Source organism: Lissotriton helveticus, chromosome 3_1, assembly GCF_964261635.1.
Source record: "Lissotriton helveticus chromosome 3_1, aLisHel1.1, whole genome shotgun sequence".
NCBI lineage: Eukaryota > Metazoa > Chordata > Amphibia > Caudata > Salamandridae > Lissotriton > Lissotriton helveticus.
In genome coordinates this window covers 1,838,876,339-1,838,889,139 of record NC_136061.1, presented here as the reverse complement: position 1 = coordinate 1,838,889,139, position 12,801 = coordinate 1,838,876,339, and the positions used below count along the sequence as shown (strand labels likewise).

The 12,801-nt window shown below is 45.0% G+C and overlaps 1 protein-coding gene across 1 annotated transcript in view; it reads left to right on the top strand.

Moving 5' to 3' along the window:
- LOC144823882 (mucin-5AC-like) overlaps positions 1–12,801 on the top strand; it is a 663,881-nt gene that overhangs the window by 153,185 nt on the left and 497,895 nt on the right. The window contains exon 10 of the mRNA XM_078682770.1: positions 2,115–2,184. Within this exon, the coding sequence (XP_078538896.1) occupies positions 2,115–2,184 (70 nt within the window). The remainder of the gene's footprint in view (positions 1–2,114; positions 2,185–12,801) is intronic.

The following is a 12,801-nucleotide window of genomic DNA, read 5'->3' as shown; positions in this document are numbered from 1 at the left end:
GCGCGAGGGCAGTATCTATGTAGCTACTGCAATGTCATCCCGACAACCATGATGCCAACGATGAATGCGGAGTCGACCGACGCCACCTTCCGAAGTGCAGGGGTACTGCTGATGAAAAACTTTCCGGATCCAGTCTGACGCCTGGGGGTAATTCTAAGGTAAGGAATCTATAACTAACCTTTGCTTCAAACAGATGTATCGTTACCGAAGGTAAGTAACTTGTTCATAAATAACATTTTAGACTAATGTCAGCTCGTGGTGCCTGGAATAGAGAAACATTATGCACAGCAAGCAAAAATACAACATATAATTAGAATGGGGTCCAACATCTGAGGCCTACTAAATTGATGAATTAATTTGTACATATGTGGTAAATAAATAAATTACCGGTACTATTTTTCTATGCATTAAATGAAAAGGATAGCTCAATAAATAAGAGGCAGAGTCCGTGGTATCTGAGTCATACGGGCTTTAATTAAGTGGCTCGAGCCAATGGATATCGGGTTCCATCACCTACTAAGGTTCAGGAAGGGACATTCAACATTTCATTAACATCATACAATATATATAGTAAAACTGTACAGTTGCATTGAATACAGTAGGCGTAACAAGTGACAAACGAAAGATAAGAACATATGGGCGTGAAAAGAAGGCGTGCACAGGGCGTGCACGGAGGCATGTGATGTAGACGTCACAGAAGTGTCATAAGTGGGTGGACACATGGAGGGGGCTTCCTGGGCAGCTGGAACCTTTAACCTACTGGTGCGCGCAAAACGAGTCATGACGTGTAACTGGGGAGAGCTGGGGGGCGCTGACTTCTAGCACTAGTAGGGGAGACTAAAGTCTGGGATGTCAGAACGACCTGTACCTATAGCGTATCTGATATCTTGTGTTTGGAGTACATGTTGCTTGATTCTAAAAGTCATCAGGGCAAAGGCTACTTGTCACTAAAGGCTAGTGTATGCATATATTTCTTCATGTATTGCGTGAGCTATGGATCTTCTATGGACACTAAGTCAGTAATTCACTTGCATGGAGACAGAAAGACTAGACTGTAGATGGATATGTTTATCCGGTTCGTTAGCTAGGAATGTGAAGACGGGGAGCTGAACAGATAACTGTAGGCATAACATATTCTTGGCAGGCAGGCCAGGCCGAGCCGGGCACCGCGTTGCTGGGCAGGAAGTAAGGAAAGGGTCAGGGATGCGGGCGGGGCTGCATCTCTAGGAGCGTTACAGGAGACTTGAGGCCTGGGTCTGGTGTCCGGGCCCTGTGGGGCCTAGAAACGGGTGCATCTCGATGATTTAACGTGCACTATGTAAAGACGTTGGCAACATAGGCCTAAAAGCCTAATTCACGTTGCTTTCACGGAGGACTGGATAACTGACATATTAACGTTGGACGCAACTGCAAATGCGTCTTTATTCTCGGCCATGGAGGGAAATGCATAGCGATCATGCATATATATATTACATGTTGGGGAACACGTAGGGACACATAGCAGGGCAAAATTCAATTTTCCTCACATATGCAAACTATAGCTAATCAAATGTACGAAAATCACTCATTATTGTAAAACCAGATATGAAATATCAGGTGTATATATTCAAGCAATGATTATACGGGTCACACATTAACATGACATTAGATGCAAAAGTGAAATAGTGGCACCATCACTAACAGCCATCCATTTCATCGAAGGATGGCATGAATCAACTGGCCATTTCAGTATTATGTTTATTATCTGGGAAGTCAATAGGAGGCTGTTTAGTGTCTCCTATTGTCACTGATTCCAACAGTGTACAATCCACAAATGCATTTTCACATTGGCATAAAATGGAAACAACCCTCTGATACATCGGGCCCTCAGTTCTGTATGACTCTATGACATTACATGTGTGTGTGCCTGACATTCTCTGGCATAGATTATGGAGTGTGCCATATAATTGAATAAAATAAATAAATAAATGCTTAATGAGGGAGCTGCGGGTTCGATTTAAGTGTTCTCATGAACAGTACATAAAATATTTTTTTCAGTTCTTCCATTAAACGTCTGCTTCAGATCAGAAACTTGATAGCAAAGTTTTCACAGTTTTTTTCTGTTTTCTTGCCAGATAATTGTGATCAAACCTGATGGAAGTGTGTTTGTAAACTCGATCCACACACGGCCACCCATGTCTGCAGGTGAGTTCGCTATATTGCCTGGTCGATCTGACTGGGAGACTGAAGGAAAAAAAATGTACGTGGTCTTTTCAAATCAAGATACCGGGTAAGGGTTGGTTGGGCAGATAGTATGGTCCAAACCATAAACGTTTGCTAGGGAGTAACCTATGACAGATAGTTCAATAGTACGAAGCAAATATCAGCCACACAAATACATTTAAAAGCTTATTGAGGCTCCAGCCATATTGTTTACTTTGATTAAAGAGTCCTTCACCTATTAGAAAGTTTTAAGAAATGAATGGTGTGGAGATGATGAATCATATCTTGAATGTGATATATTTTACTGGAGCAGATCAATTATTTACCTTTTTAAATATCATATACATGAATAGCTTTTTAACATACTCTGGTTGATTAATATGAGCTAATGGGGAAAAAACTAAGCACTTGGTAATAATTCCTAAAAGTAAAGTTATACTTTAGTGTACATTTACTATTTTTTTATATTAACAAATGACGAGTTTAATTTTACTAATAGTAATTTTACGACTATTGAGACTCGCAGTTGGGTGCAGCGAACTCCTCATATAAAAAGATAAGACCGGCCCGTCTTTTTATGTGCGGAGTCTCCCTGTAAAACTACTATTAGTAAGGTTACACTTGTAGTTTGTCAATATCAAAAACATAGTAAATTTACATCTGTGTACGTTCACCATTGTGAAAAATGGCCTTGATGCCTATATTTCATTCAACTTTATTACTCTTCCTATAAGTATTTTTACCACTACATTCCATTAGTGCAACTCAAGTTTGCATTCAGGTCCATATTACTCGTGTGTGTGGTACTTTGAATGTCTGAAAAATCGGTGTTGTTATACTCTACAATGAAAAACACGTGTAATTTGGCTTGTATAAAAAGTCGCCCTCACTTCTATAAACCACACGTTTCCAACACGGGGCCATTATAAGAATCTGGCAGGATTAGCTATATGATATTGCAAGTATCCAGCCAGGACAAGGTCAATGTATGCACAACTTGTATATGTAGCTGTCGAAGCAAACAAGTATTGGCAAAGCCAATATATTGTGCCTATGGAAATTCTATTGTCTTTGTCAATGTTTTTTACATGATGGAAAGCAGTTGACATGCTGGTCAACATGGCTAAAAGTAAAAAAACAAAAGTACTATGTGACATGGCCAGCTTTGACTGAATTCTAGCATTTTTTATTTACTTTAAGTCATGTTCCACTGCAGCACAACATCTGCCCAACATGTAAAAAAGCACAAACAAAGCTAATAGATTTTGCATAGGTGAAACTTAGTGGCTTTGCCAATGTTTTTTCCATGAGCGATATAACGGCACAGATACATGCTAAATGAATAGGCAGGAAACATAGAAATAAGTGACAAAAAGCACATTAGCCTGAAAATTCACTGGTGAATTACATAATCTGTCTCAATATTTTAACCCATTCTGCCCTTTCTAAAACTATGCCTGCATGCTATATTTACAGCTACAGGTCCATAGGACGGTACACTGAGGAGGAGGAGGAACTCCAGCCCATTTCAGAGACATAACCTGCAGAAATCAACACAATCTTAACAATTTGCAAGCTACAATGTTTTGCAGCGTAATGCTGCATGCAGCTACCTGTTACCTCCGGGTTTATTCTTATCCAAAAAGAAATTAACTGACATCAGGCACAGTTCTAATGGGGGGAAGGAATGGGCAAAAATACATTGAAAGAACATGCTCCAAATCTGAGCATTTCTGTATATCTGGTAAATGCCTACCAAAAAAAAACAATGCAGCATAACCAAGGAAGGCAAAAACATGGCAAAGCTGTCTCTATCGCAGACATTTCCTGCAAGTTTTCTGCTCCTCTCACATTGGCCATGTATTCAAGACACACATTTCCTGCACACTGCCTCGAGAATGCGCTCACCTCTGACATGTGACAGGCCATGGTCTGCAAAAGCCCATTGTAGTTGGCGGCATCGAGCACCATCCTGCTACCTGCCTTGTTACACGTAAACATTGAGAACCCAGCAGAAGAAGCGGTGTGATAATCCTCAGGGCGAGGAACCGGTCTCCATTTTAGTTGTAAATTAAAATGAAAAAATCTATTGGTTTTTTCTAGTTTTTTTATGACAGGTTGCCAAGCGGCGCTGGGTGCTGTACAACATGCCTTATAGTTTTTTAAAAAAAGAGCAATGACGTGACCAACAGTGACCACGTCATGGTGTTTTTCTTTTAACTTTAAGAAATGCTGCTGGGTGACAGGTCTAAAAAAACATTGACAAAACCAATATATTTTGTTGATGTGGAACCGATTGGCTTTGCCAATGCTTTTCGTATTTTGCAGTTTTATGTAGTGCAAATTCTCATGAAGTAATCTTAGCAATTTACATGAGCACCAGTTACATTACACAATGTTACATTAAATTATTTTTATAGGCACAGGTTAAGTGATCTACTGGGAATCACAGAATATTGAGGATACGCCAGACTTAAACACAGTTTCCCAATTCCCAAGTCGCAGCTCTGACCCTAATGCCAAAATCTCTCTCCCTCTATGTCTGGTGTGATTTGGAGTTAAATTGCAGTTTGATTTGGGAGATTTCGTTGTTTTTACAATCACCCAAAGGAAAAGCATGAACTGCACGTTTTTTGCAGTTCTTTATATTCCTAAAACTTCAGACTAATGGAAGATTTTCAAAAGCCAGTGACGGTGTAATCATATGTTGTACCTACCTTGAATATTCACAAGCACAGACATCTAGCTGTTAAGTCAGACCTAGAGCTCTTCTCCGGGCAGGCATTCAGTTCAAAATGCACCCACTAAGCGAAGGATTTGATAAAACAGAGCCCTGTGCAAACAATGTCTAAGCTTTCATTCTTAGAACAAGGCCGGGCTCTGGATACAAAGCGCAACATGTTCTTTTAATTGAATGTTGCTACACACACCGATGAGTGATAAACAATGAAGGGAAAAGCAGTGACAGTGTGAGGGAGGGCGATCTGTGGCTGAGGCACCACATGAGTTGCGAGTTAGCAACACTCGGTGTAAAAGAAATAACAAAACATGCCACTTTGTATAGAAAACAACTAGCTTACTAAGCTAAACGCTCAGTTTAAACATATACAAAGAACTTGCACCCCCCAAAAAATGTTTAAAATATTCCAGATCAATATTTAGATTTGTAAGAAGCACAGCAGCAAAAATCACATGAGGTCGGGCGACATGATTTCTCACAGAGAAAAAAGTAGGCCGAAAAAAGCGTATGAAAAGTAACAAAAGAGTATTCGGGTCGAGCTCCACTGACAAGAAAAACAAGAAGAACATCAGGAACTATCATGCTACAACCAACATAAACCAAGGAAAACAAAGTGGCAAGCCCACAAAAGATTGAAAAGTAAGGGCAGGATAAAAGGCCATTTTAAGATGTATATTGATTACATGAGATTTCAGAAGCGCAGCACAAGTGCTATGCAGGCAAAGCTTATAAACAAGGATCTTTTTCAAGAGCTTTAAGAAATAGGAGCAAGAAGAAAAAATCCAATTAATTTGGATTGTAAGAGAAAGCTAATGCTCAACTAAAAGACCCTGGGCCTCATTTATGAGGTTTTACCGTAGGGAAGCGCACCAGGCCTTCCTGCTGCGCTTCCCTACGGCAAACGAAAAGGGCAGGAATGTGCCGTATCTATAAGATACGGCGCATTCCTGTCCTTTTCCCCTGCCCCGGCACACAATGGGCTGCCTGCGACGCAGGCACCTTTGCACAATGGTGCCCTGCGTTGCGGGGATAATTATTTTTGTACAGGAAGGGAAACCTTTCTGTACAAAAATAATCACAAAAGGCTTTTCCTCTTTCTATGTGTGCTGTAGAATGCAGCACACATATAAAAAGGGAAAACGAGGAGAAATAAATATGTTTCTACCCGTTGCACCTCCCTTACGCCTCCCCTGGTGAGGTGTAAGCTTTTGGCACTGCCTCAGACTTACCATTTCTCGTAAATCTGGGGCAGTGTCAAAAGGCTGTGGGTGTTGCTGGGAATGCCCCCAGCAACACCCTTTGCACGCCCCTTTAACTCAGAACACTGCGTTAAAGGGACTGATATTTATCAGGCAACATTAAGCCAAAAAAAGTGTCTGAGTGCTGCCTGATAAATATCACGCAGGCTTCTGCGCCACGGAACGTCACATAGTGCCAATATCGGCCCACTGACCATCCCTCCCGCAGCAACATACATGTAGCATGAAATAAGCAGACAAGACAACTTTTTTGTTGGGAAAAAATTGCTGCAGGTTTATTTGCATAACAATATGCCAACAAGGTAGGTTATCTTACAGGCGATCCACAGGCAAGCCGCCCCTCGCCGCCTACCACCTGATGGGCCAAACTTGCATCGTGGCCTTAGCCAATTGGTGCTTAGCGGTTGTGGTGAGTGGGTAGCCACTCCCACTTCCGGTGAACCATCGGTCCACCCTCTTGCTCACGCCCCCCCCCTACGAGGGGCGGAGCGTTCAAGCGACCCCCGGTTGCACAGGTTTCCAACCGCCCGTAGGATAACGGGGCGCCGTCGCACCCCAGGGTCCACCGCACAGACTTCATGGAGATATTAGGCCTCAGCATCCTTTGTGCTCCTGAAGAGGGTACCCCTAAGTACCTTTCCGCCTCTGGATCACCCTGTAACTCCTCCACAGCCCTGGGTGTGGTGACCGTCGCAGCCAGGGCCCCCCACCAAGGCCGGCATTCCTACTTACTTCCTGCTATTTCTAGGGCCACTCCCATAACCATCAAGAATCGGGCCATGCTTATACTGGTGCATCCACCTGTGACCCTGATACCTACACGAAAGATGGTGTCGAACTGCACAATTGTGAGCCACACTTTTCGCTTCAGTCTTTTTGGTGTATCCACTGGGACCCATCCGTGAAACGCGAATGCTGTGTCACGTGCTGCAGCCCTTTAATGCCCTGCCCGTCCCACAAAGACACCTTCCAGCCTGATGCCCCCCGACGCTCTAGCGAGGGGTTTCATGGCCCAGACTCCCCAGTCTGAGTTTCTAACCTTTATCTCCTCTACATGCTCTGGATAGTGTGAATGGCTATCCCTGTCCTGGCAAGGCCAGCAAAGGCGGTCCCCCCCTTCCCCCCTTTGGTGATTAACCTGCCATGGGGATGTGACCTGAGAACTGGTGTCCTTGCATGCTACCCGTGAGAAGAGGGGGGGGGGGGGCAGACATGACGATAACTTGCCCCCTCTTGAGCAGGAAAAAGCTGAACACTCCTACTTCCATCTTTACACCCAAGTTATGTTCTGACCCCATGTTCCCCTCAGTGTCTTGCACCCCAACCCACAAACTATCTGGCAGCTTCTGCCAATGCCTGGCAATAGGGCTGGAGTTTATGTCTGTCCTAGATGGTCTCGAGGATCCATTTCTTAGTGCCTGCCTGCAACCCTTGATATTCTCACCGTACTTGGGACAAGCCCCTTGCCTGGCCGCAGCTTAGCTAAGCCCATGCCGAACTCGCCTGCTTGTGTAAACAGAACACGTCGCCCCGTTTGGGCACTCATTGGACCCAAGGTGGCTAATAGCAAGCGCCTGATCCAAATGCCTATACCATGTTGTGCAGCTTGGGACACTATTATCTTCTCACCACGCACTTCCCTGTATGTAAATACTGCCTAAGATCTCCCCCCTAAAACCTGAATCACCACTAACTAAATACTGTCTCAGGTCGTACTATTACCAGTGCACCTAGCCCAGGGCCCTCCACTGCGTGAAAAAACCCCTGCAGTTCGAATAGGGCTTTAGTTGTTACCTGCCCACATCTGGACCCTACAAGTAAAACCCAGCCAACACAATAGTAGGCCCTCCTGCAAAGACACAACCCTATCTGGCCGAAACGTGCCAACAAGAGAAGATTATTCTGGGCACCAGAATTAAAACAAGCCGTTAAATCCAAAGGCAAACGTCACCAAAGATCTAGACTTACTCCGTGCCTGTTGTAGTGGTCCTATCTGAAAACCAGACAGTGTTACTTAGTGACAATCGACGGACGGTGCTGCGCACAGATACAACAACCTTGGTAAATTGAGTACCGGTGAACTCGTTACTGAAAGTAGCAGAGGCGGTCCCTATCCGCCCCTCCTGACCTTCTAACCTGCGTGGGTTAAACCTTTACCAAATTGCGTATGTTTATCCAGCAACCAAGCATGCGAGGAGAACTGGAAGGGCCCCTCCGTCCTGTGCGATACAGGTGTAATTGCTATGACCAGAAGATAAATATTATTATAATTTTAGTGTGTCCCAAAGTATTTTCCCACAGCAAGTGAAAGGTGTTCAACAATAGTTACCTAAAACCAAGATAATAGCTGATAAAACCGTATTACAAGCTGCACTTATAAAAAAAAAAGCACTCCTCTGAACCCTATCCAGTGGATACAAACACATAGCCAGCTAGTCACATGTGCTTGAGGAGATATTGCCACTTGTACCTGAGTTTAACCCTTGGTACCTGCCCAAGGTACTATACCATCTGGCACTATAGTGCGACAAGCTCGCCCCCTTTAATACCAACTCTGACGGCCCTAAAAGTTCTTTTCAGAGTGGTGCCTGTGTGCTTGATCCGAATGTCTGTCCTGTAAACAGAAAAAAGGTTGTACTCCAATCCTGGGCGTGCTGACCCAGGGCCCCACACACTGGCCCCAGTGTGTTCTTCCCCTGTACCTGCTCCGCGCCCTGGCAGGCTAGCCAGAAGGCGTGGTTTGTCCTTCATAGGACGAAACCAGTGCGTATCTGGAAGAGAGAACAGATCCATGAAAACAGCCCAAACCCAGCATAGACAGGTAAGCAAATTGCTACCTCGCTCGCCAGGATCCGAGTCCCTTACTTGAGCACTAGTTGTTGTATAAAAGAACACATTCCATCCTCTCCCGGGGGATGCAAGATTAGCCCCGACTCCCCAAATTTTTAACGGAAGACACAATACAATTATGGCACAGGGGGGTTCATGATTTTGATTCCAAGAGAACACACCAGTTATTGTCCAGGGACAAACACATTGCCCAGACACAGTCATTTTACAAGAGAAAAACGCCCAATTATTGCACAGGGGATACCTGCTATGCTAAGACTCACCAGTTCCAACAAATATTATATTTCCCAAGGGGTAGAAACCAGCGCATGCCCCCATCCTGTCGATACAAAGTACCAATGTTGATAAAGTCAGGGCAGACCCTGCTACCCATGTGGGGTGACCTATACCACACTTGCTGCTGAAGATAGAAGTGGCGGCCCCTACCCGCACTTACGGAAGTCCAGGCAGACTCTCTCACCTTGTGGGGTTAAACGTTACCAGTTGACAAGTGTGTACCCCACAACACTAGGCGGGCAAAAAGGTAAGGGCCCCTCCCCCTTGTTGACACAGGTGGGTAGCTATGACAGGAAAAATTTACTTATGTATTTTATTGTGTCCAGGTATAATTTCGCACCGTAAAGGGGCTCAACAATAGCTGATCAGGGCACTCCATAGCTTGTTAACACAAAACTGCTAGCTGTACTCCGTAGCGAAAATGCACTCCTATGAGCCCTATCAAGTGTATGCAATGCATCGCCTGGTAGTAACATGTGCTTGAGAAAATTAGCCAACTGTCTACATGTACTAACCTCAAGTACATGTCAAAAGGACATGTCCCCTAATACTATAGATCGATAATCTCTTATCCAGCTCCCGTCGTGAGGCTCCCAGGTGCCACTGGGCCAAGGTAATGAAATAAATTGCTATCCCGGAGGCAGTAGCTACCAGGCCTGTAACGCATCACAAAATTGTGTAAATGCTGGGTCTTATTAAGGCAGGAGAAGGTGGGAATGAGTCTCTCCCCTGCAGTATACAAGTTCAAGTTGAGGACACGCCATTAGTATAAAAGAAAAGCATTACAAGTTTAACACAGGGGATACAAGGTTCGCCCACAGTCTGCCATTGCTTACAGAGCAAACCCTCAATTCCTTTCCTAGTAAATCAACAAATTGCCCAGACTCATCAGTTGTTTTAAAAGAGAAAACATCCCGTTACTGCACAGGAACTACCTGCTCTGCTCAGATTCAACAGTTGACTACCAATGTATTCCTTCCATGGTGCGTAACCTGCGCGCCCCACTCTGGGGACAGTCATGACTCATGGGGAGGACATGGGTGTCCCAGACACCAGCTCACTGCCCTCCCCCCCAGTGTGCATTGCCCATATACCTGTTGAAAGTTCAGGTTGTCCCCCCTTTGGGTCGGGTGGCTCTCCAGCGCAGTTCCTGCATGTGAGACATTAAACATCCATTAGCAGCCCTGCTCCCCCCAACATACCAATATATATTCTCCGCAATGAGGCAGGGGCCAACAATGCCCCCCAGGCTACCAAGGTCAAGCCTGATTGTCAGTTTCGAGAACTAGTTTGTCCATATTAAATTCTTGGGCGGAGTAGGGTGGGACAAACACTTGCGTAGCGACAGGGCAGTAGTGTATATTGTGTCTTGAAGCTAAGACAATTATTCATATGCTAAGTCAGGAGATGAACAAAACACCAATGTGTGTGATAAAGAATCACATCTAACTCATCCCCTTACCCTTCTACCCAGGAACACCTCCTCATCCCAGGCCTTAAAATAAATACAAGTTACACTCCACTCCTGGATGGCTGATCCAGAACCCCACATTCCCCAGTTGCTAGTTAGGGTAGCCCGCCTTGTTAGGCGGGCGGTTCTCCAGCGCTGATCCTGCATATGGGACATAAAACATCCCTTAGAAGCCCTGACCCCCTCATATACCAATAAATATTCTCTGCACTGAGGCAGGGGTCAACAATGCCCCCCACTCTACCAAGGCCAAGCTTGTTTGACAGTTACGCTAACTAGTTAGTCCATGTTACACTCTCGGGAGGAGAGGGGGGGGGGGCAAACACTTGAGTAGCGCCAGAGGCAATGGTGAAGTGTTGTGTCTAGCTACTAAGTCAAGAATCCAAAGTTAAAGTCTGATGATGCCCATTGCACTTTGGGTGTGCGATTAGATTCATAACTTAACTCGTCCCCTTATCATTCTACCTAGGAACACCTCCTCAACCCGGGCCTACAAGCTGACCTCAAGGTTCTCTTCCTATAAAGACACTTCCAACTTCCATACATGCCCTCCTAAAATCTAAAGGAGGACCTATTATATAGCAAGTTCTATTCTCCTAGACAATGGAAGAGTCTACCCAGAGTCTTCTTGTGGTTAGTGAGTCTGCCAAATATTGCAGTATCATCCTTCCACCTGCCTATGTACTCCTAGTAACATGCACACGTCATGTTTATCATTAAACACACTGTTTGCTACCTCTTACATCGTGTTCGCTTACGGACTTGCACAAGTGTCACCATTGCTTGCGAAGCGTTTGTTCTTGTGTTAGACTGCCAAGTATTGCATTTGTATACCTCTACTTGTACATTGTACGCTTTTGTAACTTGCACACATGTCACATATTCCTCTTTTAAAGCACTGATAGCTCCTCCTAGTATTAAGTCCACCTTAGTCACTATGCTTCATGGAACTTAGCGTTTGCAATATAAGGTGTACACTTATGGTGCTCCCATGTATCTGATCTGTTCCCATAGTGAAGCGCCTGACACCTTCTGTAAAAACAGCACTAATAAAGGCATAATTAATCGAGGGAACGCACGGCAAGACAATAGCTTCCAATGGGTGTGTAGCCATAAGAGACCTTTCCAAGCTTACAGAGAGACAGTGACGTCGCTCGAGCAACACTTTCTCTTAGGCAAGCCCGTCTGACGGACGTGAACATTCCTACCGAATACAGCTCAGTATGTAGCGCAGCATCCTAGCAGTAGGTCCAAGCGAGGAGACAGACCCAAGAACCAGTGAGGTAAAGTACCGGCCATGTGAAGAGATAAGCGTTACCGCAAAACAAGCACAGACGCGCCCCTGGCCGAGCTGCCAACCACTTGCCAACACTCATACTCCCCCAGCTCCCAGTACTCTGCAAGCTGCAAAGCACCCTCTGTCCATGTCTGCCCCACACCGAGAGAACACCAGAGATGTGTTGAAGTTAGAAAACACCTCAACAGACTCAGCTAGCTGGGCACGGATGACTAGTCCCACTTAAAAACTAGATAAAACCAAGTGGTACAATCAACACAGCATAAACTTTCACCAAACACATGGCATGAAGGTAAAAATTGGGCATGAGCCAGCGTTCTGCCGCTGAGCGAAGGACACCAGAGGCGAAGGAACAATACTGCAAAGCCTGGGCGAACCCTTACATGTGGGCCATATCACTTAATACCAGTCCTGTGGAAACTACTTGTACTTACTTCTCATACCTCGGCCTGAAGACTAGGGCTACCAAAGCCACATCGCGAAACAAGCACCTAGGCCACCTCCAAACTACTTTCCACATACCCGGCCTCTAATGCGACATCGCTGTGGGGACTACCGCGCGCAACTACGTTGTGAATATACAATCGAACTAGCACGCACCAGTATGCGGCTGGTTTCCCTCAACTGGCGCGATTCCACTCGGGCCCTTGCGGTGACTTGGCTGGAAATCGTCCTATAGAAACCCGGCACTACATCCCTACTACGG